Source organism: Anabas testudineus, chromosome 3 (assembly GCF_900324465.2).
Source record: "Anabas testudineus chromosome 3, fAnaTes1.2, whole genome shotgun sequence".
Classification (NCBI taxonomy): domain Eukaryota; kingdom Metazoa; phylum Chordata; class Actinopteri; order Anabantiformes; family Anabantidae; genus Anabas; species Anabas testudineus.
This window is the reverse complement of record NC_046612.1, coordinates 7,818,099-7,839,127: the sequence shown is the minus strand read 5'-3', so window position 1 is coordinate 7,839,127 and position 21,029 is coordinate 7,818,099. Positions and strand designations below refer to the sequence as shown.

At 40.8% G+C, this 21,029-nt stretch overlaps 1 protein-coding gene across 5 annotated transcripts in view; it reads right to left on the bottom strand.

Annotated features, from left to right (window-relative positions):
• Window positions 1-1,256: 1,256 nt before the first annotated feature.
• The window catches only part of zfhx3 (zinc finger homeobox 3), a 130,672-nt gene continuing 110,899 nt past the window's right edge, over window positions 1,257-21,029 (bottom strand). For all 5 annotated transcript variants that reach the window (XM_026379010.2, XM_026379015.2, XM_026379014.2 and 2 more), the window contains 5 exons: window positions 17,700-17,836; window positions 16,917-17,117; window positions 14,245-14,368; window positions 8,298-13,784; window positions 1,257-7,857 (listed from right to left, as the gene is read on the bottom strand). In XM_026379010.2, coding sequence (XP_026234795.1) covers window positions 6,128-7,857; window positions 8,298-13,784; window positions 14,245-14,368; window positions 16,917-17,117; window positions 17,700-17,836 — 7,679 coding nt within the window. In that variant the 3' untranslated portion in view covers window positions 1,257-6,127. The remainder of the gene's footprint in view (window positions 7,858-8,297; window positions 13,785-14,244; window positions 14,369-16,916; window positions 17,118-17,699; window positions 17,837-21,029) is intronic.

Genomic DNA, 21,029 nt, shown 5'->3' with positions numbered 1-21,029 from the left:
AATTCCAATCTTTACAATTCACCTAATTTTAAATTAATAATTCTGTTCAAATGGTTGTTCTACCTCATTATCTGCTTAGAATTGAATTTTGCTATACAGTTGGAATTGAACTACTTTTTTTGCACTGGGAGTTGTCCAAATTCCCAGATCCCCTGAACTATACATTGAACCACCTATTGCTTGCTGTGCACTTTGTATTGTTCTTTCTAGAGTGAAAATTGAAGCAGCATTTGAAAGGTGCAGGAAGTGTGACTGTATAAACTTTGACTGTGAGACATGCTAACAGCCCCTTTTGTAATCTATGGCAATAATATACCATGTTTTTTTTTTCTTCATGATACATATAAATTAAAATAAAATATACATGGGTAGCAAAACCTAATAGACAAAAATAACAGACAAGTTGTGAATTAAATGAATGGTCAGACTCAGTTTTGAATTGTGTGTTTGATCTTAATGGCTGCATTGGAAAAATAGTTTAGAATGGGTATCTAGTACTGCGTATCAACTATTTCGAAACCTTTATCTTCCAGTTTTTTTAGGAATCATAAACATTCCTGCCACAGTTACCCCTTTCCACCTCCTCCCTGTCCTGGTAGCCTTTCTCAAATGCTGTTGCTAGAATTGTTTGCAAACTGTTTTTTCCACCATGTCGAGTTTGGAAAGTCTGTTAATTCAATATTCAATATTATCGATGCCAAATTCTTTTTAGGAATCAGTTCCTCCATGTTGTCATCCATCATTCCCCCTTATATGTTGCTAAAAGGGGGACATAACATACGTCCCGCTGCATGTTGGATGTAGGCCATAGAATTGCAACTGATAGACACTGCGCTGTAACATTATACTAACAATTTGCTATAAAGGCAGATAATGGAGACATTGTAATCATTCAGTCTAATATTGTCATATCATATGCCCCTATTTGCCACTACATTTTCACTGCTTTTACTAATTTACCTGTTTTCAAAGAGATATTAGGTGATATTATTGGTGCTGATAAAAGTGATATAATCTACAGTGCTAAGTGTGACACTGAGTAGTTTAAAATAGTTATATAAATGTTGTTTCTTTTCATAGCTCTAGTATTTTTTGACTAGTCTTTTACAATATGTGTGAAAATACATGATCACAATAAAAAAGCAGGTGTTTACAGATGAAATACATTTCTTTCAGTAAATGAGGAAATCAGTAATTTTAAACATTGGAGAATTCGGCCCAATCCCATACTCAAAAATGAGTCCAAACCAGTGCAATTTATGCTCATACTTTTTTAATGTATCACAATGAGCAAGAAACATACTTGATGAAATATTTTTCAAAGGAGTATATTCAATTACCATCTACAATCAACTTAACTAGGACAACAAGGTTCTGTGACAAAAGTTTCTTTAAAAGTCTGAAGTTCCATGTGGTTGTATGTATGTTAGTTTCCATGTAATTTGGTACAGTTTGGAAATCTTCATCATAATTACAGTAACAAAAAAGCTAACAAGACTACAGTATAGAAAAGACATCAAGAACAACATTTTTGGTTTAACTTGCTCTTTTTTGTACATTGCAAGGCTGTTTTTTCTACCCTCGGATGGGCTGCCTGGAGCCACAGAGCCATGCTTATGAGGCTCGAATGAGGAGTAATTCAAGGAAACAAAAAGAAAAACTAAAAGCATAAAAAAACATTGTGGCACCAGAAGTCACAAAAGGAACAGAGTGCTCCAAGTAACAGTTCATCTTTGAAGTTGGAGCAAATGGTTGTTTGGTTGTTAGTTTGTTAATTTTGGTTAATACGCTTTTTTAGTGTAACTGCCTCTTTAAGAATGACAGCTTTGAGAACCCGTCCCCTCTCTCTGTTGTTAATTTCTCTGTAGATTATGTAATCAACAGAGAGAGGGGTGAGCCGCCATTTGACTGGAGAGCTTTACTTGTCAACCAGAGACAAGCACAAGGAAATGAAACGGGTAGCAACATGAACTAGGAGAAATGAAGCAAGCATCTCTGTCCATCCTGTCCTGAAATTCGTAAAATGTCCATCAAAGAGCAGAGGCAGAGTTGGAGAAAGAAAGAGACGGACAGAAAGGAGAAATAGGCAGCTGGAGCCACTTAAGTTCAGTTTCATCTAAGGACTTTCCTCTCTGTCTCACACGTCCATTGGTTCCAGAGTCCATTTCCATTACAGAGTTGTCAGTAATCAAATAAGGAGGTGGTTTTAAAGCTGTTTTGAGCCTGCCTTTGGCTCCCATGCCCAGTTTTGGTGTGCCCACAGCCTCTCATGTCCTCCTAATGAAAATCCCCAAAGCTTCCCAGAGTCTTTTTTTTTCTTTCACTCCTTCTTCATTTCAAAAAACAAAAAAGTTGATGTCTTGTTTTAAATATATCTATATCTGTATACAGGTACACGTTCGTTTTCACAGTGGGCAAAAGATGACCTCTACAGCAAAACCTTGTCTTTATCTCTCTCTTTGCAATGTCCATTAAAATCAAGTATCCCAATGTAAGTCAGTGGATGCATTTATCCACAATAACATTTTGTGCCACAATAAAATATACACTTATCAGGGGCACAACTTATTTTTCTTTTTTGTTTCAACTGCATAAAGCTTTGGCCACATTCATATATTCAATCAAAATAAAAACTGCTCAGTGCTTCGGTATTGTCATTCTCATTTATGATCATTATCCTTAAAATTTGATTTTCTAAATTTCAGTTATTCATTAGTCAGCTTTGTTTTCGGGTTGTTTTGGTGTGTAACATAAAAAAAGGCAAACAAGGAAAAAAGAAGATGCTGGCTCTTATGAAACATACACACAAACACACAGTACATGCTGGGTGAATCTAATGTAGAGATCTTAACTTTGTCTTCCACAAAAGAGCCCACAAGATTACACTTAGGAAATAAGAGCAAACAGTATCATTGAGACAATGAATATAAAGTGGCCAGGTCATATTTTTGTCTGTTTCTTAATTTCAGCAATTCAAATTAAAGCTAGTGTTAATTTATGATAAAGTAATATACAGAAACTAAAATACAAATACTTAAGAAAATAACAATACATGTCTGACATTATCTGAAAATTAAAATAAAGCAAACATATTTGAGAAAAACTGTACAACTTAAGAAATACTCTAAATAAGCAAGTACATATGAACAGTATTTCAGGGAACAGGACATTAGAGAAGTAGTAAGCTTGCAGACCAACTCTGACTTTCAACAGCATGCTGTAATATTAACACCAAATCACATTGCAACATCTACATCTGCAAGATGTAGCACGTCTGAGATTGTGCCTTGTATTTACTAGGACAAATATTTTGGCTATATAATAGTGGCCAAAAAGTAGTTCTTCACAAATTTAAATATGTTTTGGTTTAAAGAATAAAAATTTTAGTTAATCAGATCATCAGTGAGATGACAGGGGTACCTATGCAAATCCATTTCCATTGCAATAATATGAAGTGGGTGACTTCTTTGGATATGAAAGCATCCTAATTACTTGAAACCAAGGGACATCTTCAAAAACCTCCTACTTTTTCTAGAAATAATGCTTTGGAATGAAGAAGTCCCTTTAAAGACCTGTAATCTATATGTGGATGTGGCACCCTGCAGACACATGGGACAAGTCACTGGCGGATTTCCCAGGATGGGGGTAACAATACTTAAGCAAAACAGCCATCATTTCCCTCTGAGACTAGTTGTATGTTGACTGGCATAAATGTCACTAAACCTATGAGATGCATCAGTACCAGATGTATTATATACATTTTTTGGTAACCACTATTACTTGCTTAACAAGTGAGCAACAACCTTGACTGGATGGAGATTTTCAGCAATGTTCCATGCCAGCACAAAATGATATGGAGGTCACTTTGTTCAGCAACCAATTACGCAAAAAATTTACACAACAGTTTACAGTCACTTTAAAAATGAGAAAAGATTGTGACAATTAAAAGCAATTAAATGAAATAGGATCAGTCCTTGCTTAAGAAAACTCCATTGTGATATTTGGAATGCACTGTTCTTTACAAACGTTATAGATCATTGGCTTTAAACATTGGTCTGTTCAAAAAAAACAAAAAAAAAATCGGCAAAATGTCCTTTGGAACATATATTCACAGTCTTCAAAGTTCCGTTTTTGCAACAAGAAAAAAAAAAAAAAGGTGTTGCAGAGGCAAGAAATTGGTTTATTGTTTGTTTTAGTTAAAGCTTAGCCAAAAGCAAAATGAGCATGCATCTAGGTACTCTCTTTTTTTTTTCTTTCAAAATTCTACATTAGCAGCAGAACGTTATGTCCTTGAAGACCAGACCTTATACATTTTCTTTAAAAAAAAAATGGACATTTGAATGTGACAAAAGTCAAACAAAGATTAATAACCTCTATCTTACAAACTGCAATGGCTCTGTAATGGTGCTACTCCACAATGCAAGGACAAGGGCCCTTTTTGGTTTTTGGTATTTACGTAAAGAAGCCACCTGTTTGCTTGCAAAGAAGCAAAAACGGCAACTCTGATGCGTACTCCTTTATCTTTTAAAACTTTGTTTCTTTCCTCTAAAAACAGCAACAAATTCTCAAGTATAAAGAAGCCTCTTTTCTCATCTTTATGCACCAATGGTGAGAGTGTTTAGTCTTTGGATTTTCTTTTTGTCTTAAAGCGTGAGAATTATTATTAGTATTCTTTTTTCATTTTCATTTATGACAACAAAAATGAAAATAAAGACTGTAGCCACAGTACATGAAGAACACAAGACCTGCTTTGTAGTGTGAATATCTACAAACAGGAGAGTTGAGAAAATAAGTGCGAAGAGAGGAACAAGTAGAATGAGAAATAGGAGTCAGACAGTGACAAGTGCACAAAGGTAACACAAAAATTAAATTAAATTAAACTTTCAGTATTTCACCCAGGATCTTTCCTGACTTGGTTAGCGCAATACCAACCAAACCATAAAATTTAAATAATTCTAAAAGAGGATCCTGCCTTGTCAGATGGGGCGTTTGGGTGAATGTTTCCCAAGAAGTTGAGAATTAGACAGAAATAAGGTTTAGATAAATTACCTGTCCATAATCTAGTCTATTGGAATGACCAAGACAACATCAAATGAAGCGTCTTAAAGTTGGACAATACAAAAGCTAAATGTACACAAAGTTTTTTTTTTCTCAACCTACCATACTGTTTAAATTCATTTCCAATGCAACAATCTACTTAACACCAAAAATGTTCATATCTATTATAAATACAGAAGGTTGTTTTTTTTTTAATTTTTTCTTTTTTTTAATCAAAACTCTTTATCGCCTGTTTCTATGTCCGCAATGCTCTCCTTGTCTGGGTATAGTGGGAGTGCAATTTCCCCCTTTTTTAAAAGAATTTCTAACATTAAATCAGCAAATCATTTACCCTTTTTAAATGCCCAGAAACAATGCCTTATTAAAATTTCATTAAACTTAAAATTCTATTAATAAATCAAGTTCTGAAAGAAAATAAAAATGCTCATCTCTTGTTGGAAACAAAATGTGTAAAACATGGATTTCTGTAACAGAAAAACATCTGTGAGCTGTTGACCTGAGAATTAAATAGACATTACATTATTCTTTAACTTTTGCAAGCCATTGGTATCTGAATGCTTAAATAGCAAGAAAACTGATAGACTATTCTCCCATACAGTACATACTGGCTTTTTGTGACTGTGCTATCAAGTAGGAAATTATTACAAAACAAAGGGACAGCTTGTTGACTTGTGTTTCTTCAAAAGGGTTCTTGGGCCGTTGTCAACTTTGAGACAGTCCATTGCCATACAGTACAGCGTTCCTTTACCATTACCCAAAGCATTAATGCAGCGATCTTTTCTGTTTTCTGTTCACATATTAGAATGCATGTATTTCAGTTGAATAAAACAAAAACAAACAAACAAAAAAAAAGAAAACCAGCATGTTGATATGGGAAAACAATCCACTAACATTTAAATTTTTGGTTACAAGCTTTGGAATTGCAGTTAGTCTTTACACATCTTTTTTCTGAAATTGGTTTGAATACTTTTAATGTATTTTTAACATTGCTGCTTTTTATGTTTTTTCCATTTGTGATTTTTTTTTCTTTTTAGTGTTTTTTAAATATTGTCCATCACTGAAAGCTCTTTTACAATCTGATGGAGTCTGTTCCTACACTAGCAAGAGTACTACTACAACTACTACTGTCTTTGACAAAGCCAGGCTGCTGTGGCTCCTCCGCCATCCTGCCCAGCCTGTCTGCTGACTTCTGACTGCTGTCAGAGTCAGACTCGTCGGTAAAGACGTCTGTTGGTATCGAGGTCTGAACTCCTGAGGTGCTCAATGAACTTGAGGTAACCGTTGAGGGTGAGGACACTGGAGGAAAAGAGGAGGAGGAAGAAGAGGAGAGACTGGCATTGGGCTTCCCAGCTAAAGCTCTGGAGAAAGGGGCCTGGGGCCAGGGTTTGCCGGCAGCTGTGGTGTTGAGTGGGGTACTAGAAGAGGAGCACAGGGAAGAGGAGACAGCAGAGGATGACATAGTGGCTGATGTTGTTGGCGGGGGAGGGGGGCTGCTGATGGGATGAGTGGCAGACTGCGAGGTAGATGCGGTGTTAGGATTGGGGAAGCAGGCTGAAGAGTGAGGTAATAAACTAGTAGCGTGCTCTTTGGCATTTCTGGCTGATCGCTTGATTGTTCTGTGTTTGTGCAATGCCGATTCCAGGTGTTGACTGAGTGCTTTCTCCCCATCCAACGTAGTGTCACAAGCCAGGCAGTCATACAGACTTCCAGCCCCTGCACCTACGCCACCGGGGACACGCAGCAACATCTCTTGCAGATTTGCCACAGACTGACCGAAAAAACAGTTAGATTTAAGGTGGGTAATAGCCGCGTCTTCCTTGGTGAAAACTGCTTGACACTTGCGGCATGCCAGTTTATACTGCACCTTGGGGACAATGTACTGATCTAGTTGGGAGTCCACAGCTTTGCCATCCATCTCTTTCTGCTCAGAGGGTACTTTTGTATGAGAGGAGGAGGAAGTGAGGGGTTCGCTATGGGGGTTGCCCTTTTGCTCCTCTGTTTTCACTGAATCTTTGGCAGATTCTTTGCGATCCCCCAAGGTTTGAGGGGGAACTGGAGTTTGGCTCGACTTGGGTTGCTGGATCTGCTGAAGCTGCCGCTGCTGCTGCTGTAGTGCCTCCTGCAAGCTCTGCTGATATTGCTGGTAATGCTGCAGCAGGGACCCTGGAGACAGGCCCATCAGTGCTTGTGACAATGCTGGGTTATAAGGGAAGAGGCTTTCCATACCATACATTGGTTGCAGGTAGCCCCCTTGGAGAGCCCCAGGAATTTGTGGGGTGTAATATGGGGAAAAGCCAGGCATGAAGTAGGGCAGGAACTGGTTTGTGAGGAGAGCTGTAGGGTCTGATGCCAAAGCAGCCTGCAGGGCCTGAAGCTGGGCAGGGTCTACCACATATTCCATGCCTGGTGTGGGCATTGATGTGGCTGGTACAGCTGCGTCTGGCTTTTCCTTCTTGGCGCTGGCAGCAGAAGTAGAAGGAGCAGGGGTGCTTCCAGTTGAAGATGGAGTAGTGGGCTTCTCTGTCTTTTCCTTGGGCTTCTCCTTCTCTCTTACCCTCTCAGCCTCACGTTCTTTATGGGGTTCAGGCCGGGAGCCAGGCTGGGTGGTTGAGGAAGTGGAGTTAGATGTGGAGGTGGGGCTTGAGCGGGAAGCAGATGTGCTGTTCTGGGATGGGCTGGATACGGCAAGGGATGATGAGGAGGGAGGCTTGTTGGGCAATCCAGATGTCGGGAGGCTGGGTGAGGGAACACTGGCACCAGGCATGTTCAGGAGGTTTGAAGGTTTGGGAGGAGTTAAAGCTGAAAGTTGTAGACACACAAAACTGTAAGCATTATTTAATGTAAAGTCAAAATCTGTCAGTCAGCCATCTGTTAACTTTGTTGTGTAATTTGTGGGTCTAATAGTTCAGCAGTTTGGTGTTACTAGTAATTTAAATTCTGTGCTTATTAGCAAAAATTGCAAAATTCCATTATATTAAGCTGCACATTATAGAGGAAGTGTGCCAGGTCAAATGAGTACATGTGATACTGAACTGATGTCAATGTAATTTATGTAAAGAAGAGTTGGTGTAGTCTGGGCCAGTGTTAGTAGGCCCTAGTTAAGTACAGACTGGAATTTCTGTATAATGGCTGATACTTGCATGCATTAATTACAGCTTACTTGTAAAATTCCATTTGTAATTCATTTTCCCTCCAACTTCAGCTATATTGAGGTAAATGTATGCCAAATGATTACATACCTGTATTAGATGAGTTAAAGCTGGAAAGAGAAGGGCTGCCAACCCCTGGCAAAAGGACTGGTGGAATGCCTTGCAGGTTGTAGGCTGACTGGAGATTCAAAGCCTGCATTGCTGGGTTATCGAACATCCCCTGCTGCTGCATGGCTTGCTGCTGTGCCAGTCCTAAAACTTCATTGGCTTTCTTAATGCGGTCCATCTCTTGCTGGGCCATAAGTTGGCGGACAGTGGCAGGGTCAAAGTATTCTTTTTCTTTGTCAATCTGACTTCCAATGGTATCCTTCACCTTAGAGATGTGTTGCTGGGAGAAAATGTGATCACGAACAGAGAGGCGAGCACTGTACTTGACACCACACAAAGTGCATTCAGTCTTGGGCCCCTCATAGGATGTCTGATTGATTCCAAAGTGCTTGGCCATGTTAAGCTTTGCCTTTTTCTCCTTGGCACGGGCATTTTGAAACCACACCTGAACCACTCTCTTTGGAAGTCCAATTTCATTGCCAAGTACCTCACACTCCAGCATAGTGGGAGTCCTGTAGTCGTTAAAACACGATTTCAACACTTTCAGCTGGAGGTTAGTCATCTGGGTTCGGAAGCGCTTTTGACCAGGTCGATCACCGCTGTCGATGCTTCTGCTACCTGAGGCTCCAGGACTTGGTGAGCAGGGGTCAGCCAGACTTGATGTCTCACTGTGGTCAATCATATTTTCATTTTCATAGTCCTTAGCATAATAGCTTGTTGCTGGGCTTACAAGCCCAGAAGACATCTGGTCATCATTCTCAAGCATAGGGACTGTGCCCCCAGACTTAGACAAGTAATCACCACTATTTTGGCTGTGCTTTGCATCAGCACTGTCATTGTCAGCATTGGCCTCATCACCTGTGGTTGTATCTGTGATGGCTGTATTCACGGAAGAGCAGTCGTCATTATCCAGTTTACTGTGATCAAAGCTGAGGTTCACAGCGGACATGTTTGCACTCTCATAATCTTCCATTCCCTCAATTTTAATGGATGAAGGGCTCAGTAGGGCCCTGGGAGACAAATCCAGGCTTTTGTTCACTGGTGACATGGAGGAGCTTTGTCCATCGCTGTTTGTAGGGGCAAGATGGGAGTAACTTGATGTCTCGATAGCATCCATCTTTATTTGCATGCCCTCCTGTTCAGGTAGCATACCAGTGAGAGTTAAATTATATCCAGCACGTTTGGCTTCATGCCAGTGACGAGAGCGAATGTGTGCCTCAAGGGCTGTTTTTGCTTTGAAAAGCGCTCGACAAAAAGGGCACCTACGATGGGCTTGAGCTGGCCCTACTGCTCTAAACTGGCCTTTTCTTTCTCTGGCTCTAGTATTTTGGAACCAGACTTGCACTACTCTCTTCTTTAATCCCACTTCATGGGCAATGTGGTCAAGCATTTTACGTGTAGGATTTGAATCTAATAAATACTTCTGATAAAGGATCTCTAGCTGCTCAGGTGTGATGGTGGTTCTGAGCCGCTTGTCTCTCTGTGGCTCTTCTCCACTGTTTGTGCTGTCGTTCTCTCCTGGGCTAGTGCCAGCTTTCTCTTCTAACTTCCTCTTCAGGGAGTTCATTGTGGAGGTGGGGGTGGACGGAGAGGTGGCAGAGCTGCTGGGAATCTGTGGTATTGCCCCAGAGAGTAGCTGACTTGCCAGGAGAGGATTGCTGGGATCAAATAGCATGAAAGGCATGTCAATTGGACGGTCAAGGAATTGAGGGTGTATGAATTGATTTTGCACAGAGAGGAAGTGTAATTGCTGGTGTTCCTGCCAGTGCTCAAAAGAGGGAAAGCCAATCTTGCATTGCTCACATTGGTATGGTATCATCTGCTGTGCAAGTTGTTGTGTGGCAGAGGTTAGGTGTGGATTGAGGCTCATGTGAGAGCTTTGCGATGAGGCTTGGCTCGTCTGAGAGGCTGAGGGACCACACTGTTGTTGCTGCTGAGAGAAGGAAGGCGATGAATGTTTGATAGATTTAGTAGTAGTTTGGATCTTCTCTTCTCTCTGAGATCTGTGATGTTGTGCCTCAGACTGGGATTGATGCACAATTTCCTGTTTAATAGATGTTTGGTTTTCTCGAGCATCAGCAGTAATGTCTGGTAGTTGCTTGGGCTTCTCATCATAAAGGGTTGAGGTGGATGCTGGTGATGCCTCCTCTTTCTCAGTGGACGGGAGGTGTGAGAATGCTGAAGTGGAGGGTGGGAGTGGGCAGAGACTCGAAGAGGAGGGCATTGGGGTGTGGCAAGAAGATCCAGAGGGAGTATAGCATTCATGGGAAAGATCCAATGAATCCTCATTTTGGCTGTCATACTGTCCATCCTCATCTTCATCTTTGTAACACAGCTTTTTTTGGTGTTTTATTAGATCAAATATGCGCTGGAAAACCAGACTGCATTTCTTGCACTGGTAGTTGAGATTTGAGGTGCGGATATAGCGGTCATTTGACAGTTCTCGCCTTTCCCCATCTTTTACCCCATCACCCTGGTTTTCATAATTCTTCCTTGCCTTCTGGCGAGCATTTTGGAACCACACAACAATAACTCGAGTGGGGAGGCTCAAAAGGTTAGATAGCTGTTCAAATTCATCATCTTTAGGATAAGCATTGGCATCAAAGAAGTCTTGTAGCACTCTTAGCTGGTAGTCAGTAAACCTGGTCCTGGATGACCTCTTACTTCCATATAATTCATGTTTTTGTGGTTCAGGGGAAGGAGGTTTAGAGTCAACCTTTGTGTCATCTAGAGTTGTTGTTGGTGGATTATTGAAGTTGTATGGTGAGTCTTTGTTGCGTTGTCGCTCTTTAAAAAGGGTGTTTCTGAACCAGTGCTTTATGACCTTTTGTGGCAATCCAGACTTGTCTGCCATCTCTTTAATCTGATCCTCATTTGGTGAGTTGTTAATGTCAAAGTATTGTCGCAGGACCCTGAGCTGGTCATCTGTGATGCGTGTCCGTGGCCTCTTGTTCTGCTGCTGTTGTAGCATGGCTGGTGTGAGTTGTTGTTGATATAGCTGGGCTAGATCTGAGGCCAGGTTTGGCTCAACAGATGGTAACTGGGGAGGCAGCTGAGTGGGCAAGGACTGGAGAGACATGGGTTGCATCATTAGTGGAGAGAAAAGGGGCAAATCTATTGGCATGGGAATTTGTGCCATTGGAACTGGAGGCTGTGGGGGAGGTACAGTTGGGGGTGTAAGTGAAGCAGCAGAGACAGGAATATTTGGTGTGGGAGCTCTTTGGGGTGGTGGTGGAGGTGGTGGTGGTGGTGGTGGTGGAGGAGCTGGTGCAGCCTCTGGTGTAAGGGGTCTCAGTGGATAGAGTTTATCATAATGTTCTCTGTATTCCTTGGCAAATCTCTCAAGGGATCGAAATGGAAAGAAAGCCTGGTGGATATGCTCCTGGTGGCTCTTCAGAATCAGAATGTTTGAAAACAGCTTGCCACAGGCTTCACATTCTAGTTTCTCTAATCCCTCAATGGGGTCCACCACTCTTGTTATCCCACCTGGGCCACTTGATCCTGTAGGTCCAGCTGATTTTTTCTGAGCTTTCTGCTTATTTTCATTGTATTGAATTACCAACTCAAACCCAAAATTTTCCAGCAGGGCTTTAGTTGCATTTCCTCGAGCATCTGAAGCAATCCTTGGTGGTGGCAAGCTACTATCATGGTTTATGTTTATTGAAATATGTTGAATGTCCTTCTTTTCTTTCAGCTTGCTTTCTGTGGAATCCTTAGCATATTCCTCGTTTTTTTCACTTATCTCCTTCTCTCTTTGTATTTCTCTTTCCTTCTCATTGTGCGAGGAGGAAGGTTTCTGCTTTTTTTCTGCCTGGAGGAGAGATGCACCCTGCTGCAGCAATGCCATTTGCCCCTGAGCCTGTGAATGAGGCTGCTGTTGCTGTTGTTGCTGCTGCTGCTGTTGCTGCTGAAGGTGGTGATGCATCAACTGCTGCTGCAAACAACTCTGCTGGGCTGAGTTTTTTAGATCTTCCAGCAGTGAGGATGTTGAAGATCCTGCTAGTCCAAGTGCTGAATTACTAATGTTGATCTCTGGATTCAGCTGAAATTCTGCTCCAGGAATGTAGAAAGGGAATAGCAACTGCTGCTGTTGCAGGGGGAGAAGTGCATCAGTTGTCATTGGGAAGTGCTGCAGAAGTGCTGGGTTGAACAGCTGTGATTGTAAAAGAGCAGCCTGTTGCTGGAGCTCCTGCTGAAGCTGGGCTTGGGCTTGAGCTTGAGCCTGAGCCAACTGTTGTTGTTGCTGAAGCTGTTGTTGTTGCCCCCTAGCAGACAACATGTCAGTAAATTTTGTCTTTTTTACCTCATGGTTTTCAGATGGTGAGGAATGGCAGCTCACTGTAGAATTCCCAAGGCTTTCAATACTATGAGTCTGGTTCATGTGGTTTCCTCCAAGAATACTCTGGGATGTTTGAGACCCAGATGAACTGTGGTTGGTGGAGTTGGTAGCTGAGTTGCTGGCTGGGCTTGGACTAGATGTTGAAGTGCTGATGTTGGACCCTCCACCACTTAAACTAGGAGCACTTGCAGAACCAGTGATGCCTCCTGCTGCTTCTAGTTTGGCTGCCCTAGCTTTGGTCTGGTGTAGTACAGAGCGCATGTGGATCTCCAGAGTAGAACTTTGGCTATATGCCACATTGCAAGTGCTGCATTTGAATGGCTTGTTGTCAGGGCTACTGGTAGGCTCGGGCTGACCAGTAGTGGACTCCTGAAGAGCCCTCTTTACCTTGTGTAGGTGGGAAACAGAGTTATAATGAACCAGAAGAATGTTCTTCTGTGTAAAAGACTCTTTGCATACTGTGCACTTGAAAGGACGAGATGGATCCAAGAACTTTTCCATAGTAAAATTGGGGCCCTTTCTGAATGGCAAAGCACGTTTAGGTTCAGATCCAGAATCTTCCTGTAGTGAGCCAGAGTCACTGCCTGTTGGGCTTTGCTTTTCTTCTAGATCACTCTCTTCTCCCTCTTTATCATCTTCTCCCAGACTTCCATGCTCTTCACCAAGGGATGCATCACCAATGTCACCATTCATCAATAGGCCCCCATAAAGCTGCTGGATATCAGCTTCACTCAGCTCTAGATGACTGGTTTCTAAATGCTTCTTCAAGGCCTGTAGAGTTCTGAAGCTCCGCTGACAGAGGCAGCACATGGTGGCTGCCCTGATCACATGGTACTGTGAATGGAGTTGTAGTTTCTCCACAGTCTTGAAAGCCAGGCTGCATTGGTTACATCGATACTTGTAAACATGGCGATCTGAAACGGGTAACTGGGGCCTTTTGTTGTGTACTTCATTGAAGTGCATCTGGAGGGAATTTGAAGACTTGAACACCTGATTACAGCCTTTCTTCCAGCACAAGAAACCTGTGGCATCATCCCTTTCCGATTGTTGATCTTCCAAAGGTGACTTGCGAGCATCAGATATTTCTGTAGGCAAAGACACCACCTTCTCTGGATCAGCATCTGACACATCTGTGAATAGGTCAAAACAAGAGTAATTTAGAAGATGCCTGCATTTCCAAGGTGTAGTTTTTCCATAGTAATGTCAATAATGGACAGTAAAGCATGCATTATGTTAGTACTCTTTGGAAAGTGAGAAAATATGGCAAAAGTAATGACTAAATTATAAAGCCTGTAGATGGCAACCCATTATTCATTTTGTCTGAAGACCTTTGACATAAAAGGTTCAACATCTTTCATTGTGTGAAAATGCAATGAAACAATTGCTAACACAATTCCTTAGTAAAATAATAAATTCTTTGCACATTTAGCTACACATTACCCAACATGATAATATGGTCATACAGAACATATTGGTCAATCTGTTGTAACTAATATATTTTGACTGTTGTTATTAGAACTTTTTATGTAGAAAATGTAAAACTTGGGTGTAAATCTGGAATTACCACCACATTTTCTGTCGGATACTAACCAGTGTGCTTCTTTGTATCTTCAGAGTTAGAGTTGGCTGTGCCATGAGGGGTGCTCTGGGACTCTCTGTCTGGACTTGGTACAGGTATAAACATGCTTGCTGGCAGTACTTCAGTTGCTGTCACCTAGAAAAATAAAGGAGTTATATGGTTAATATTATTACCAATTGATAATGTAATGTTTCACTTCATTTAAAGGAAAGGTTTGAACACAGAAAACAAAATGCAGAAATTCAGAGACACTAAACATAGAATCAGAGTCAAAGCTGAGATCCTGAAAAATGTGTATGTTACTATTTTACTTAACAAGCACATATGTACCAACACACAATCATAGCCATATTATTTACTTAGCTGGCTGTCCACAGAATCTAATGTTCCACAGTGATATGCTTAAGTCCTGAAGTAGGAAATTAGGATAATAGATATGCTGTACATAAGCAGTTAATTAAAATTAACAGTTCACTTAGTGAAAAAAACATCTGTTCGAACTTATAGACAAGTATGAAATGTAGTGTCAGGTCAGTTAATCTACCATGTACCATATGCTTATTAATTATTGTTCTAGTAGGCACAGTCAGAACACAGCTGAATGGACCTTAGTGGGCCTTGTAGTCTAGAGGTCAGATCCAGATGGCTCAAAATTATAGAACAGTTAATGCTTTCCATTGCAACACACAGCACTATAGATGATCAAAAATTTACCAAAACAACATTCAGCCATTTTTTTTTTAACCTATTGCTACAAAATGAAAATTCATACAACCATAATGGAAAGTTGCAAAAAAAAAGAAAAAAAGCCATGATTTACATTACAAAGTGGACTGTTTCTAAACAACTGCTTCATTAGGCGATTAGAGGAAAGAGCAGAGTATCCCAAGGTCACTTTTAATTTGGACCATCTAATTGGCAAACATAGTTCCAAATGGCTATTATCCAGCCAGTCTCAGAATTAATGAAGCACAATTATTTTCATTGCCCCCATCTCACACAGACAGAAAACGAGACATACAGTGTGAGAAGGAGGACTGGAGGAGTGTCTGTATATTATATACATATACTTCACTATATACTGTATATAGTACATAAGGCAGAGAGGCATGAGGGACATGGAAAGGAGGGAGTGGAAAGACGACAGATAAATGAAGGGCGGAAGAAGGAACGCATCATTATGCATGCTCGGCAAGAAATAAAAGTCACCTATTTCAGAATTAATTAGGCTCCTCTCCTTAGACATGTGAAAAGGATAAAGTACCTTTCCATCTACATTCACCAGTTATAAAAAAGGTGTTGCCTTTAATGTGTGTTATATTACCTCTGTTCTATCACGGTGCTCTTGTAGTGGTTCAGCACATTACTACCTCTATAAAAGAAATAAATATTGCCATCTACCATACTAATGTGCTTGCCATTTACTTTCTAGATGGGAGATGAAGATGGCTAGGCAGCAGACAGAGCAATGTTTTATCCAGTGATTGTCCACCAAGCTATTTAGCTTAACAGGATAGAACAGAACAAAGATTTGCTCAGTGATTTACAAGAAAACAGAGCAAATAAAATTTTATTTCCTCCTGATGAGCATTAAAGCAAGAAAGGAAAGTATTCTCAGTGTAGGAAAGGGTGCACCAGCTGAGGCAAATGTAACTTCAGGCTTAAGAGTCAAATACGACATGATTCAAGCTACAAACAATATTAATTTAGAATCTTATTACCTGTAGGCATGGACCTTGACATGGACACTAAGCTTTATAACAGTGTTTTGTTTCCCACACTGTATGCAGACATGCATTGTTTATAATACTCTTGATTTTGGCTTATTTTATTGTACTGTAAAATTTCCACTGTGGTACTTGAGTGGGAAAATTGTTCATTACATTTTGTTTAATCTGTCAAAATTATTTTAACATATTCATAATAAAAGGGTTTGTTTTGACTAGCACAAAGGTGATCCTAGACATGGCAAGAATGTCAGTGCAGTAATAAATGAACACAGAGCTAATAGACTCATCGTGAAATCATTAAAAATACAAAAACAGATTATGAGTCCTCCTCCCCAAATGGCTTTGAAACATATTCATCTCAAAAAGGCCCAGTATTTTCCAAAGAGCCAATGGGATTCCCTGCAGCCATTTCACAACTAACAGCAGCCTTTGTGTTTAATAAAGAACTGAATGTTTGCAATTTAGAGGACTAAAGATTGGAATGACAATTGTTCTCCGAGCTAGGCAGCCTCTCCAGGACAAGTAATTGATAAAGAGCAAATGACTCATCGTTTTGGCATTGCTGAATCCTGACACTGGTCCTTGACCTGACTCACTGCCTGCAGACTGGCTGGCCATAATGTACAAATACAAGGTAGAGGTAAGGCCATATATTAGTTCCTCTGTTGTGCTTTTTCTGCACAGCATCCTCTGACTTATAAACTTTGGCAAATGCATTAGCTAAAGTAGTTTATGTATTCTATTTGCTAAGTCACTAAATGATCAGAATAAACAATGAGCACCTACCACGCCAAGCAAATACATACCAAGCTAACAAAGGGCAACATCAGGTAGAAATATAAAACTGAATGTGGACAATTCAGTATTAAAGCTTTTCTAATTAACCTGTAAGTAACTACATGCAAAATACATCATCCTAAATCCCACATCTTATAATACAAAACAGAACTTACTGTGGCAATAAGCTTATCAACACAGTCAGGCGCCACACTGTGGAGGTGTGTGAGGTGGAACTGCAGGTGGATCTTGTTGTTGAGCATGTCTTGGCATAATGGACAGCGTAACATGGGCTGGACAGAGTGCTGTGTCATCACGTGCATTCTGAGGCGATTCAGGTCAGTGTTGGTAAACTTGCAGTACGGGCACTGGTACATCTGGGTGAAGGTGGAGATGAGAAAAGAGAGAGAAAGAAAGAGGGGGAGAACAGATCCACATAGGATTAATGGGATGAAATGAGTGCTGTGAGCACAGTGTGTCCACCTGAGCAGGAGTTGTAGATCAGGAGGAAGAGAGGGGCCCCCTTCCCTCAAGCAGGCAGATCCCTCTGATCACAGACAAGTGTGTAATACCGAACACCACAGAGTCTTGGCACCCACTTCAAAGTGCTCTCATCTGTCAAATACTATATTGATTTTCCACCTTATACACAATTAGCAGTGCAACTGCAGCAGAAAGGCAAAAATAATTTTAAGAAGATTCTTTTTAAATCTTGCATATTATAAAAAAAAAGGAGTGAGGTAACTAAGTGAAAATTATTTGAAGAACATTTTTACATTTCTTTTTTTTTTTTTTTTTTTTTTTAATTGATGTGTGAGTTGGCGGCTTATAATGAGGGCTTGGTAATTGAGGATGAGACAACCTTAAGCAAGATCCCCTAATTCAAAGAGTTTGATGAGAGTTTTATGAACATCTGAAGGTCTCAATGTTAACAAAATTCTGTGGTTTGTAACTCTCACCTGCTCCGCAGTGTTCTTCTCAGCTGTCCTGGGACGCTTCGAGGAAAGCGGGCTCTCTGAGGCCTCGGACCGTGAAGATGGCCTTTTGGAAGGGTTTGGGGAATCTGACGGTTGCCGTTCCAGGTGGCTGGACAAATCTAAACATACACACATTCACACGGCACACACAAACACGCAGGGATAAAAAGAGGAGAGCAGACATGTCAAGACAAGGAATGGACTTGGCAGCCTGAGAGCAGGGCAATCAATAACACTGTGGCTAAAGGTCTTTGGGATGTATTTCTTAAATGTGATATAACTGCATTTAATGAGCATTGGACACAAAAGGTGTTGTTATCCAACTGATGTCTCACCATTAAAAAATAATAAAATAAAAACACACTGGCACACTTTTTTTTTATTTGCCTTCCCAGACTTCTGCTGAGCGACACACATCCTACAGTATGTGTTCTGATGAGTTGTCTCTTTCAATGTAGGCTTGTCAGGATATCATACAACACCATAAACAGCTAATAAAAATATTAGCTTTCCACAGGGTGCAGCTTTAGGTTTCATACGACCACATATTTTCATTCCCCTTGAGTTTCTAAACTTGAGACAAGGTACACAAGCATCTTGTGACCAGATCATACAGTAACAAGGGCAAAGAGATCTCTCATCCACATTAGGCTCAACACTGAACAACTCGTTTCTGTACTCAGTTTTTCTTAGATTCTTCTTATCAGTATGAGTTCTTTGATATTAATGTATCACATACATAGTAATTATGTTAGCTAATGTATAGTATTTTGAAGCTCTTGTTTTAAACTTGTTTAACCAGTAAATTGTCCATAATAATATAAACACACAAAAGAGCAAATCTAATGAGAACCTCTACAAAAGCTCCTGAACTATGTCTACCAAATGTAACTTCATTTATTATCTAATAGTCTCAGTTCTGCTTCAGCAGATTTAGTTTTTGTATGCTTTTTTTAATAAAGTGAACAGGCAGTTTTTTGTGTTTGATTCTTTGTTTTTCTGTTAGAAAACTAGAAAGATTTCTCTTAATCAAGCAGTGCTTACACTTTGACCGAACAGCTTGTCAGCTTGTTTCCATAACTAGGTGTTTGCCAGTGAAATTCACTACAGATTCTCTAACAAACTAAGCCGTGTGTTGCATTTCTGTGCAAGTGGACTGTGACATGGAGGAAAAATAGGACAAAACCCCTGAGCAAATTTCACTATTTCCTCAAAGCTAGATCGTATACGACAAGATTTCATTTAAAGAAAAAAATGTTAAGATATGAAATCATGCCACTGGGCTCAAATATGGCATCAAACTAATGATTAGTCATACCCAAGGATGAGACATAAGACACAACCGTGCTCAGATGCTCAATCTGCAAATGAAAATGTAAAAAAGGACTTCTAGTCACTGCCGGGTGGCTGAAAGTAGCTGAAAGGATTTCATTCTATATATTCAAGTATTTCACTTGCACATTACAGAGATTGTCCTTGTCTTGCAAACAACACTAATAATAACAAAATAACCTATTTCTCTTCACGTCTGCAGAGCAAGGCCTCACACAATAGTCCTGCAAACCAATTAAAACTATACCACTTTATAAAAAAAAGGAAACTAGAGGTGGCACGAAGAGGCAGCACAGTGGAGCAGTTACAGTTACGCTGTTGGCTCACAGAGGAGATCGGCATGAACCCAGATTGAGGTGAACGGCGCAGTAGCACCATGTGTGTGTCACCAGTAGAAAGAATTCACTGCGAAACTTGGAGAGTTGTGTCACTAACTCCTAATAAGCCCATAAAGAGTTAAATTTGGCCTGATTTGTACAGTCCTGAAGGGCAAATTGAGAATAGAGGGCACTGGTAGAAGAAGGGTGGTTTGGTGGGGGGTCAGGTTAAGCAGGGCTGACCACGCTCCTGCTCCAGACATTAAAATGTCAGCTCCAATCAGGACGAGGGCAGTTGAGCTGATTACCCAGTGGGGGACCTGGCTTTGGACAGAGCAGCCTGCTGGATCTCCCGGAGACACTGGGATCAGCCAGGGAGGCCCTATTAGGGTCCAGTCACAGTCAATCCTATTAAACACATCCGCCAATAAACAAGGGGAATGTTAAACAAAAGGAACCTCCCATTCCCTGACATTAACCTCTCAGTCATGGCACTGTCCTCACCAATTCCTCCTCCTCCTCTGCTCCACTTCAGTCCACTCCTACTTCCTCAGAACTGATGTCTCAAGAAAAGCAAAGCAGCTCGTTCAGCTTCACATTTCAACATCTAGCCAAGCATTTAATTATTTAAATTTAAAGTTTATGATAATGATCATATATATTTGAGTTTACTAACTATGATGAACAATCTCTGCACCTAGGACTTTCTTTCCTTCGCTCCTCTCTCTTTCAACAGTTCATTAATACAATAGGCACCAATTTGACTCATGATAATCTGCACAGTTACGAGCATATTAGGCTGTGAAAATTGCCTTTAGCTACAAGCTAAATGTTCTTTATGCTCTGGGACAGAATAGTAGGTAACAGAGCTTGTGCCACAGCCACCAAGTGCATACATACTGTACAGAAAGTAAGCATGGATTAAGTAGACACAAGTATCCTCTCAGCTTCATGATTAAGAGGATAAACATAATTGATCATAAGTATATTCCACTTCCACAATTACTCAATTAGCATCAGAGAGGTGAAACAAGTGGCTGTTTATGCTGGGGCCTTGGAGAGCTGCAATAGAAAGGGCCCAAACTGGCTTTCTGGCTCAGGGTGTTTGTGTGCGTGAGAGAGAGGAGTACAGATGAAGAGCTGGGGAGGCTTACTGAGACGCAGTCTCGTCATGGCCAATTAAGAGTCCATAAATCTGATCAGTCCAACACCTTCACCGGCACCATGACTAACATCCAAGTACTGTATCCTGTTCTCTCTTGTCAGGGTTGATGAAAAAATGCCAGAAACAATGAAAAGCTTGGAAAGAAATAGATAAGAGGAGTTTTTGGGGGTGGGGGGGGGATTAACACTGCTTGTTCCATTCACGTGTAGCCCTACATAGAGACCACTATAAGCTCCTCCTCTGTCAGTGACCTTAATGTCTGTCAGGAATCTGCCTGTTACCCTGACCTCCTCTGCCTGGCCATTAGACACAGAGCCACCATCCACACCAAACCTCTTCTGACAGATACACAGGGTGGGCTTTTGTTTGAAAGCACAAAAGGCAGAGTAGGAGAGGAGAAAAAAACCTAAGAGTCAATTAGGTGATTATTAATTCATGCCCCTTTTCCGTAAATCTGAGGCTTTTGTGCGTCGCATCCTGTAAGTGAATTGGACTTTG